The 10,963-nt window shown below is 44.3% G+C and overlaps 2 protein-coding genes across 3 annotated transcripts; both read left to right on the top strand.

Annotated features, from left to right (window-relative positions):
- The first annotated feature begins 172 nt into the window (after positions 1-172).
- Positions 173-1,623, top strand: LOC6617545 (antigen 5 like allergen Cul n 1). The gene is made up of 3 exons (XM_032726075.1): positions 173-693; positions 828-1,207; positions 1,279-1,623. Exons 1-3 carry the CDS (start codon positions 562-564, stop codon positions 1,529-1,531), a joined length of 765 nt encoding a protein of 254 aa, XP_032581966.1. The 5' UTR covers positions 173-561; the 3' UTR covers positions 1,532-1,623.
- A 161-nt stretch (positions 1,624-1,784) lies between these two features.
- On the top strand, positions 1,785-10,824 carry LOC6617544 (plexin domain-containing protein 2). Of its 2 annotated transcripts, XM_032726070.1 has the most exons (8): positions 1,785-1,928; positions 7,209-8,072; positions 8,229-8,438; positions 8,504-8,655; positions 8,706-8,778; positions 8,837-9,255; positions 9,336-9,344; positions 9,522-10,824. In XM_032726070.1, the coding sequence occupies exons 1-8, from the start codon at positions 1,841-1,843 to the stop codon at positions 9,588-9,590; spliced, it is 1,884 nt and encodes a 627-aa protein (XP_032581961.1). In that variant the 5' UTR covers positions 1,785-1,840; the 3' UTR covers positions 9,591-10,824. The 2 variants fall into 2 exon arrangements, with proteins under 2 accessions (XP_032581961.1, XP_002041858.1); XM_002041822.2 differs by lacking the exon at positions 9,336-9,344 and having other exon boundaries at positions 1,786-1,928.
- Positions 10,825-10,963: the final 139 nt, after the last annotated feature.

The following is a 10,963-nucleotide window of genomic DNA, read 5'->3' as shown; positions in this document are numbered from 1 at the left end:
GCGCACTTTAAATACCAAATTTGATTTTGGGAGAGTACCCCTGATGAAATGCAAGCTAATTCAAATTTGTAACAATTAGTCGTGCAAAATTGTGTGTTGAGCGCAGAGTAATCTTGGGCATAGAAACGGCGCTTATATATAGCTTAATAATTGCAAGCCACGACTGCAGCGATAACGATAAGAATGCCACTAGCAGTTGGTTTGTGTCACGGCTTAAGCCCACCAGGGGGATTATATCTTGACATTTTGAAAAAGTCTTCGAAATTATTTTTAATTCTTTTTCAACAACAACATTTAAAAATGGACAGCAACATATACTGGGTAAAACAAAGCAAGTAACTTATATTTACCTATGGTACGCACTGTACTCGAACGTGCATTTATTCCATCAGCATATATGTATTAAATATGTTTTTTTAACAAAGCACTTGTTTACTTCGTCGCAAAATCAAAAGCCAGACTGCGGCCTAAATAAATACGAGCGTCGCTCCATTCATTGAAAGTTATGTCTGTTTGCGAAATGTGTAAGCAATTTAGTAGTTTTGCGTATATGAAACCAAAATGTCACGATCTCCCTGCTGGATTATCCTTTTATATTTGGTCCTTACTACTTTCACTTTTACTTTCGCACAGAACTATTGCGATCCAGAGCTGTGTCCAAGCGGAAGACACGTGGCCTGCCAAAACAGCGGTGTAAGTTGATGCATAGGATGTAATAAGTCCGCACAAACGAAGTTGAACTTCCATAGTTACAAAGGTTCAACTGTACCTGTTTCCTACGCTCTCACGTTCGATCCTGTCTAATTCTGTTCGTCGACTGTTTCTAGCGCTTTGTGAGCGGCTGCAGCGGCGAGTTCGTCCAAGTGAATGCCCACATCCCGTTGATTCTCCAGCTGCACAACGAACGCCGTAACCTGATCGCTGGCGGTGGTGTCAGTGGCTTCCCCAGTGCCGGCCAAATGGCCACAATGGCCTGGGACACGACACTGGCCCAACTGGCCGCATACAATGCGCTGCAGTGCCGCATGGCGCACGACGAATGCCGCAACACGAACACGTATCGCTATGCCGGCCAGAATCTGAGCATTCTCTTCACCCGGAGTGTGGATGTGGCGGTCTTCCTGCGCCAGCGGATCGCCGCCTGGTTCGATGAGAATCGGGATGCGAGCAGTGGCGACATGGAGAACTATCAGATGCGCGGTGGACCGTAAGTACACAGCTCCATACACTGGCCACCAAGCAGTAGAGAGTTTGGTAATCTCTTTAACTCCTTTCCAGACCAATTGGCCACTTCACCACCATGGTCAACGAGCGAAATAACCGAGTTGGATGTGCGATTGCCCGATTTACGGACGCCAACAATGTGCAGGCCACCCTGTTGGCCTGCAACTACGCGGTCACCAATGTGGTGAATAACCCGGTTTACAGGGCGGGAACCGCCGCCTCGGAATGTACTACAGGTCGAAACTCCAACTATCCGAATCTCTGCTCGCCCAACGAGGTTTACAACTACAATCAGTGGTCGGGATAAGGGAATCTATGCTATTTAGCATAACATTTTCTAGCGTAAATGTGCTGAATTGTTTTTTATTTGTACTCGCACTGCATATCTGAATATATTTTACGCGCTTGTATCGAATATTTTTTAAAATAGGGCACTCTATCGAATAGATCGAGTTCTAAACGATATGCCATATAAATATGGCTTATTTAATCGATTGTTTCAGTTTCTCTGGCCGTATCGTGCCTATCGATTAAGCCCCGCATGGCGTACCATCGCTAGTCGCTCAGCATTCGTATTTTATTTTTCACTCGCAACGGCTGAAATAACGGTTGAACAATGGCGAAGAGTGTCGGTAGTGCGTGCGCGCAATTTGCGATCCTTTTGGCTATCGCTTGCAGTGCATCGGAACTTGCGTCGGCCGTGTGTAAGTGAACTCGACAATTGGTGCTTCGCAGTTATTTGCCTATTTCTCCATCTCTTTTGTTTTACCCATCTCTGTCTTAATCCACCTTGTTGGTGTTGTGTGTGTGCGATTCTCTCTTTGCGTACGTGTGTGTGTCTCTCTGTCAATGTGCTTTTGTTTGTGTGTGTGTGCGTGTTGACTGTAAATCTGGTTGTTATTTTCTTGTACGCTACGCAGTTCGAATAAGACGAATATTCCAATAAGACAGAGAAACAAACACCTGAGGAAAAGACAGCCCATCTATTTGCAGGGCGGGCTATGCACACATGGCGCGTAGTTTTCGTATTTCTTGGAAGGTGTATTCAATGTATTTATGACCTGTTGTTTGTACACAAGGTTCACAGAAAATAAAAAGACAAATCATCATCAAAAGGCCTTTCGATAGCGAAGGGGGCGGGAGTGGGGTATTAGTTGGTACTTTTTCGTATGGTGAAATTTACCGCTGCCATGTTGTATTTACTTCTTTTTTTCTACTGTTTTTTCGTGTGCTGGCACATCAAAATGCGTTAATTGACAACAACGAAAAGCGAGTGTGTGTCCGTTTGTGTGTGTTTGTGTGCCAGAGCAGTTAAGTGTGAAAATAGGCAACGTCCTGTGGCCAAACGAGCCCACTTTAAAAAAAGAAAATTGAAAATAAAGAAAAATAGAAAATGAAAAAGGAAACCAACTCCCGCCGCCTCATACTTTGTATTATTTTGAGTTTTGTTTCGTGCGCGGCGAGCGCGCTCATTTGCGCCATGCTCCACTTAACGTGCAACAATTTCCCATCTGCGACATCGCCACCAGGCGAACAACCTGCATATATCAATTGAAATCGCTGATTGGGGCGCAAAAGCTCATTGTTTTTGTCGCAATTTGCAATTGAAACGTAAACGCTGGAGCTGCTAAATAATTTGTAACGTAGAAAACAGAAACAACAAGCTGGCAACTCGTTTGCCACCGTTCTTTCGCTTTCGCGCGTTTCTGCGACAGGTGGCAACTTTGCTGCCACCGGCTAACGGCACTTTTTAGTTTTCATTTCGCAATTTCCCAATAGGAAAACCACATGCACAGTTTGCGGGGGAAAAGTGCTGACGTAACGGTTAATACCAACCGCCCACCGAATGCGCCCACTTTGCACACACACACGCACACAGCTACACCTATTTCCGTCTTGTTGATTCAGTTTGAACGGGGTTTCGCTTTCTTTGTCTCCTTATCGGCTCATTTACACATCAGTTAATCTGCACTCGGCTATCTGCGTGGCCGCCGCTGCCTATTGTTATCGAAATCTAAAATCCACACATAGATAAATAAAAATGACTCGACGCTGTACTGTTTATGTGTATGATGGGTATTTACAAACTAATTCGTTTTGTTTTTTGTTTTGTTTACAAGCTACATAGTTCTCTTTGCGAAATATCCGCTTTGATCTGCCATACACTTCTACAAAATGCTACAAGTTGTGGATTGTGGTTACATTTCTCTTGCTTGAACCATTTTGAAATGCACTTGCCCACAAATGTTAAGTTTCTTTCTGAGAACAGCACATTTCCCAAGGTCTTATCTCTATCTCAAATTTGAATTGTAATTTGCAACCCACTCGGCTTGGACTTGCATCTGGCGTCAGTCCGCTACTGGCACCATCGCTTATCAAGGGCGTTAGCTCATTCCTCGAATCTCTGGGAAGCAGTGAACACAGAAGCCGTTCTGTCCGCTTCGATTATCACTCCTCCCGTTTTGCAGTTTGCCATCCACTCAGCCAGTCAGCCACTCTGAATTATCAAATTATCCATGCCCGCTGCTTTTCCGGCATGAAAAGCAGTGAAAGTTTCTAAATTGCATTAACCTGGGGAATTGAGAGTTACTAACTCATGGATGGTGGTGGTGCGTCATTGGAAACGTGAAAACTTATTTCGTAGAATGCATTATTTTTCACCCCAACTCAATTCCCATTTCCGAGTTCACGATACGTGTTTTCCCGAACTCGCTTAACTAGCAAATTTCCTTTGTTTAATCTTCAAGTGCGGTGTCAAAAGTGTCAGGTCAGCAGCTTTGATGACTATTTTGTCATTCTAAGTCTAAGTGATTTCTTCGAAACGAAAAGGAAACTACGAGACCTCAGATGACAAAAAGGTACAACAGGTTATCTTTCGGTCGGTGCTCAAATGCCTGACAAAGTCGATGCGGTCTGCTTTATAGCCAGATGACAGCTCAGCTTCGCAAACAGGTTTCGAATGCTCTTTCTATTCGAAAACTAAGTTCAAGTTGGGAGATCTTTGCTTCTATTCATGGAGTTATATACTATATAATATATATACTTTCCAATATACTAATATATATTACTAATATATATACTTTCCAACCATGGAGCTCCAAACAACTGGAACCCATTGTGAATCCGCAAGATCTGCGCAACTCGACAAATGCATCGTTTGTCAATGTTTCTCTTGGCCATGGGAACATCATTAGCACCAGATCATCATCATCATCATCGTCGTCTGGCTGCTGCCCTGCTGTTCGCTTCTCTGAATAAAAAGCTGCGGCTTGCCACACACACAAAAAAAAAATTAAATGGCTGGGGCTGATAAGCTTTTCCGCATAACGGCGACCGATGAACTGTTAATGTCTTGGCACTCCGGACACGTCTGTCCAGTGCAAACAGCTGTTAATATTTAACGTTGGATTAGAACAGCATTAGATATTCATTCTTTAAAAACGCAAAAAATCTACGTTATACACAAAAATATCTATTCAAATTACTTTATATTTGGGTATATACTAAGTTAGTTAGTGCGATAAGAAAGCAATGCCCAGTAAAAATGTCGCAGTAAGCAATTTGTACATTATAAGCCAAGTTATTTCCCATTGAGCAAACGTCGTATTTTAGCTTTTTATGTCTTTCCTAAACTGGAAGAATAAAATGCAAACATAAATGCAATTAACATAGTGCATTATGGCTTGGTTTTGTGCATAATGTGTGCACTTTCTCTCAGTGTAGTCATGTTTAGTTACGTGGCTTACTGCCCGCCAATTAACTGAGTAGGTTCAGGTAAAAGCGTGCGACGCAAATTGTTGTTTTTTTAGGGAGACGCTGATAAAAAATAATCAGTGATGCAGGTAGCAATAATTGAACAGAAATGTAAATGTAAATGTAAAAAAGCTAGAAGAAGCAAATGCACAAAAAGTGAAATAAAATTGAAGCAACTGAGTCATATATAACTCATATATGAGTAGTTTCTGTACGTACATATATTTATTGAAAGAAGAAAGAAAGAAGGTAAATTCAATAGGGAAACACTTCAATGGGTGATAAATTCACCAAAAAGTTTCAAACCTTCTTATAAAATTCACTGTATCATTGATATGAACGATCGACTTTCATTGATTCATTCGTCCTTCACACCTTGTTTTGCAAAACCAATGGCAACCAAAAAGCGACAATTAAAGAATTGTTCCCGAAAGTGGGGCATCGTGCAAATTATGCGTCCCACTTGTGGACTTCTTTTACGTTTCTACCCAAAGGTCGCTTATCATGACAGTTTACACTGAGAGAAAGAAATATACATAGCACACATACTTTTAGCATTTACAATATAAAGAACTAAAATCTTAGACTACCGACATTAATTACTACATTGATTCGAATTGATCGGAGCAAATTGAGTTGGGAATACGGAACTGGCATTGTTCCACTCGCAGAGATACCTACTCGTACATACAGATATATATTGAAAAACGAATCGGTTTTCAATCAAGTGCGGCATAAATTTACGCCAATTATTTCAACGACCATAACAGAAACCCTGTGGAAAGACTACAAACCGCCACTTACAGCAATTAACACTGGGTTCAATTGGATCGGCGTCACGCGAATGTTGATCGCTGCCTTTGGGGCTGCTGGTGGGGTTCTCTGGGGGGTTGGCTGTGCTGTCCAGTGGGCGGAGAGTGGGTGGTGGCGGTTGGCAGGTGACGCCTCCAATGGATGTGCATGTCATCTCGCTGTGTCGCGTCACTTTTCCCGCATCTGCAGCGAATAAATGTTATGAAAGCTGATGAGCAAATGGGATTTACTTTAATGGATTTCATTTTACTTTTGATTGAAAAAAAAACAAGGATGCTAACCAAACTTAGTCAGCTGTCAGCTGTTTTCACATGGCAAGAACTTAAATGCTTAAATACTTTTATAGTTGCCCATTATTTCTCGCACTGTAAATAGCAACTTTTTATTGGCATTTTTTTGAACGCATGTTTCACTTTACGAAGCATGGTAAGTGCGCTGACTAACGATGCGAATCGATAGTCTCACGGGTGAGCGATGTTGAAACGCTTCCCTGGCGAAAGTGCTCCAATACCAATTTTCTGGATAGCGAACGAAACGCATCATAGTGTGTGAAGCTGAGCGAAAAGAATTTAGTAATGCATAGATGCGTTAGCCTCCCCAAAATGGTTCGAAATGGGCCAACAAATGCATCTGGGTAGATGGGTTCAATGGCCACCACACTCTTATCAGCTGAACAGAATGGTTTTCTACGCTCTAAACAAAGATAAGTCACACCTTTTACTCTTGAACATGTGAACTATGATCGTCTTATGCCCTATAATTTGGAGCTTTCTTGCATGGTTATCCATGTAACAGCGATGCAAACCAATTATAAATCAATCAATCATGGCCAACACGCTGGCATTCGAAAGTTTTGGCTAACATCTAGTTATGGCCGGAGCAATTGTAATCGATATTGTTTGTTTGTGCGCTTTGCATGCACCTCCCAACCAACCCACCCACCCCGAAAAACGCCAACCGCATGCTGTAATTGTTTTAATTGCAATGGGTGGTGGTGGGCTGTCGACAATGGCATTTGATGTGGTATTGTGGTATTCGTAGGCGTACATGCATATATGTACACATATGTACCAAATACCATGTGCATACATACATATGTGAGTATGGAAATAGAAAATCAATATCGAGAAGGGCTTCAAGTAACAGCTGGGTTAATTAACAACACAAGCACAATCACAAGCTAATGGGCACGCAAATGAGCACGAAATGCGGTTGTAGCCCCAACGAATGTGCCCGTGGGGCACAACATGGCTAGGATATGCATCCGACTTGGTCGACATGCTCGCAACATGCTCGATTACAATCGCCAGTCCTTTCAATTCGGCCTTTCCTGCTCCGGAACGAACCACATTATTAGTTTGATTCCTCACAGTTGCTAACAGCTAACAACATATTTCCCCTGCTCTTCTCGTCCCCAGTGCATCAGGATACGTACGAGATGATGGATACAAATCTGCCAAATATAGCCGCATACGTGGTGCCACTGAGTACGGATCGACTGCACCGTCAAAAACGAACCCTGTCCGTACCGCCACCGTTGCCCGCGGTGACCACGTACCGAGGCGCAGTGTCTGCCAATGCCAGTGCGGAAGCAGGAGGGGCGGCAGGAGCTGGCGGAGGAGTGGCTGCAGAGACCACGGTCACCACCGTGGACAATAAGGCGGCGGGCGGTAGTGTGTCCTACAACGTGCACAATGTCGGAGTCAATGGCACCGGACAGCGCAAAGCATACGATGTGGCACCGGCCGTCGACTCCAATACCACAAGCCAAATGGCTCCGCCTACCAAGAAGCCCACACTGTTTGGCCAGTCGGGCAACCCCAAGAAGGTGGCATCTTCTAGCGTCGCTGCAACCATGACGGATCCCTCGCCGGCGGTCATCGATGTGGACGTGTCGAAAGTAGTGGACGTGCCCGAGGAAGAGATCGAGGCGGCGGTGAAGAATGCGTCGCTGAAGGAGTACGTAGACTTCCACGAATACTACAACAGTGTGCTCTATGAGAACAAGGACGAGGTGGCCTCACTGTGGACCGAACTGAAGGCGAAGCCCGAAAACATCATGCTCTCCTCGTCCCATCGCAGGGCCATGACCGTGGAGCTCAAGTTTGACTTCCCCTTCTACGGACACTTTGTGCGCAACATCACGGTGGCCACTGGCGGATTCCTTTACACGGGCGAGTACGTCCATTCCTGGCTGGCGGCCACCCAGTACATTGCCCCGCTGATGGCCAACTTCGACACGAGCATGTCCAATGATTCGTTTGTCCGATTGCACGACAATGGTGAGTTTTAAGTCAAGTCTACGATACACTTAACACGTATTAAATCCTCGCCCCATATTGGCAAAATATGTTAAGTATTTGTTCGTGCACTAATGCCGAAAACATAAAACAATTTGTGGTTTTAGAAAATAGTGAAATATTGTGTCGCTTTTCCAGGAACCGCCTTCACCGCCGTGTGGGAGAATGTGACGCTGCAGGACAAACCGGACTTTGGCAAGTTTACGTTCAGTGTTACCCTGCACCAGAGTGGCGACATTGTTTTCACATACCTGCTGGTGCCCACGAACATCAACTCCATCCAGGACACGGAGCATCCGGTCAAGGTCGGCCTCTCCGACGCGTACATTATCGACAAGCAACTATTCTGTGAGTACTATTCGCAGTTGCTACCGTGCTTGTTGCAGCTAATCGGTATCATTCCTCTTTGCCAGTTTCCCGCCGAAAGACAATCTATGAGTACCACCGTGTCACGTTCCAGCAGCACGATATCACCAACAACACCATCATCAGGCTGGCGGCACAGACCACCTGCCTTGGCTACAATGACTGCACTTCGTGCATCAACCACAAAACTACTTTTACGGTAAGTACTCCGGAGTACTCCTTCATCCAGCTAATGTTTGATATTTGCAGTGTCTATGGTGCTCGGTGCTGAATCGCTGCTCGACGGGTACCGACCGCAAGAAGCACGAGTGGCTCCAAATGGGTAAGCTCTGCGGGACTGGCATCCTCTTATAGAATCTTACTTTGTGATATGATTACAGGATGTGAAGCTACCGCCATTCATACCAGCAGCTTCTGCCCGGCCCTCGGCGATAAGGGTAACAATGCTGCCGGCCAGGGTAAGAATGGTTCTGCGAACAGCGGTGCCAGTGGCAATGGTGCGTCAAATCCCTCAACGTCATCCAGCGGCTCATCCACGCCGGTCACAGAGCCAAGCGTGATGAGTACGAGGGCACCACATGCCACCGCTTACGTAAAGCCGGGAGTGGATCACTCCAGTGATGTCCATAGGGACGGAAAGGTCGGCAACGCCGAGCTATCGAAGGCGGAAGCGGACAACAAGAATGTGGGCGTGGCCTTTGGCTTCATGGTGCCCATTTGTCTGGTGTTCGCCGTGACGCTGTGGCTCTTCTACGCGTACCGCAATCCGCACACCAAGAGCGGCCAGCTGCTCATCCAGGTGAGTCCATTATCTGACCATTTGTCCTTTGCCCATCAGTGGATACTCAATGCTATTAAATTTCTTCCACTTACATGCAGTCCAAGCAGGTTTGTGCGCCTCTGCAAGCGTGTTCTTAAAGCATTGGGGTTTTTAATTAAAAAGTTTGAGCTTTATATACACCTTTATATTTTCAATGTTGCAATATGAGATAATAGATCCATTTTAGTTGTACACTCTCGTTTGTAATGCTTTGTGGACCCCACTGATCGTTACTTTCTCCACAGTTCCGTCCCAGCCAGTGGTCATGGAGGCGTGGCGAGGCCCGCTACACGGCGGCCACGATACACATGTAGGAGGTGATTCCCGGTGACGCAGAGGAGGAGGTAAAGAGATCGCGAGACGTGGAAGGGAGCTGTAGCTATACCGACGATGAATCAACCAACCAACTAACCAAACGAATCCTGATCCCTGACGGAGCAGTATCGTGAATGCGGGGGGCACTGCGAACTGAGAAGCAGTCGCGATCAAATACGACTATTTTACAACATGGACATGGATCGAGCGAACGAGCGAGCACCGAGCGTCAGGTGTAATCCTATCTTTTAAAGACATACATATTTGAAACCCGTCTATAATTGTGATGTGTTCCATGTCCACAACAATGTCAAGCAAAAGACCACTTTTCGAACTGATTGTTGAGATTTAGCTCAGAACGCTGCCGAAACCGAAAAAAAAAATTAATAACAACAACTAAAAGAAAAAGAAATAAAAGCAATCTAGAAGTGTAAAGTATAGACACATGACCTGAGTTTTTGACTCCCAGTCCCCCCCAACCAACTGCTCAATGAATAGGAGAAAAGGAAAAAAAATAACAACTACAAGAAAGACGACTGGCAACAGCATGAAGTGATCTGTTAAATGTATCTTTTTACCTTTTTACCCTATCGGCTGCCCATTAGAAGAAAAGCAAAAAAGAGAGAAAAATGTATAATAATAATAATGAATACCCCCGAAGACAACTCAACTATTGTATAACTCTGAGACCAACGGCTCCCACCAGGCCACGCACACAACCACACCTAAAGCACACACACACCAAACACAAACACGCCCACACACACATGAGATACCCACACACACCTTATAGATAGACACACACACACAGATACACAGGGCAATGTGCTTTCAATTGTTTCATAGTTCAATTTTGTTTAGTGTTCTTTTTAACTTACTCTGTGTTCTCCGTACTCTAAACCCACCAAAAAAAGCTTGAAAAGATGTCGAAGAAGGGCTGTACTATGTACTATCTATGTTCATGTGTATTTTTTGTGTGCGTGCGCGTTTTGCTGGACTCTTCGCCAAAAGCTCTTCCTCAAATTGTGAATTTGTATTTTCTTTTTTTTTTTTTTGATTGATTTTTGTACGTATCGTATCGTTTCGTTTCGTTTGTTTATTATTTTATGTGTGTGTAGCTTGGCAAGCGAATTCGGGATAAATGTATTACTGCGAACAATGGGCGCAGTCTTTTTATATACTGTATTATACGCGATTTGTATGCAAGTTTTATGTGTGTAAATGCGTGCAGGGGATTCAGATTAATGTGCAAGCACGCATAGCCCTTATATTATACATATGTATATCCAAGACAACCTCTTCTTTTTGTTAGTATTTTTTTCAATTAATTAATATTACAAATGCAGATAAACGAGACAAGCAACCAAGAAGA

This window comes from Drosophila sechellia, chromosome X (genome assembly GCF_004382195.2).
Source record: "Drosophila sechellia strain sech25 chromosome X, ASM438219v1, whole genome shotgun sequence".
NCBI lineage: Eukaryota > Metazoa > Arthropoda > Insecta > Diptera > Drosophilidae > Drosophila > Drosophila sechellia.
This window is presented reverse-complemented; position numbering and strand designations above follow the sequence as displayed.

Bases quoted from the DNA above. Each gene is read 5' to 3' on its own strand.
- LOC6617545 (XM_032726075.1), top strand. From the start codon at position 562: ATGTCACGATCTCCCTGCTGGATTATCCTTTTATATTTGGTCCTTACT. The intron at 694-827 runs GTAAGTTGATGC...GACTGTTTCTAG, and splicing joins TGGCCTGCCAAAACAGCGGT to CGCTTTGTGAGCGGCTGCAG. The intron at 1,208-1,278 runs GTAAGTACACAG...ACTCCTTTCCAG, and splicing joins TATCAGATGCGCGGTGGACC to ACCAATTGGCCACTTCACCA.
- LOC6617544 (XM_032726070.1), top strand. From the start codon at position 1,841: ATGGCGAAGAGTGTCGGTAGTGCGTGCGCGCAATTTGCGATCCTTTTG. The intron at 8,439-8,503 runs GTGAGTACTATT...CCTCTTTGCCAG, and splicing joins TATCGACAAGCAACTATTCT to TTTCCCGCCGAAAGACAATC. The intron at 8,779-8,836 runs GTAAGCTCTGCG...ATATGATTACAG, and splicing joins GCACGAGTGGCTCCAAATGG to GATGTGAAGCTACCGCCATT.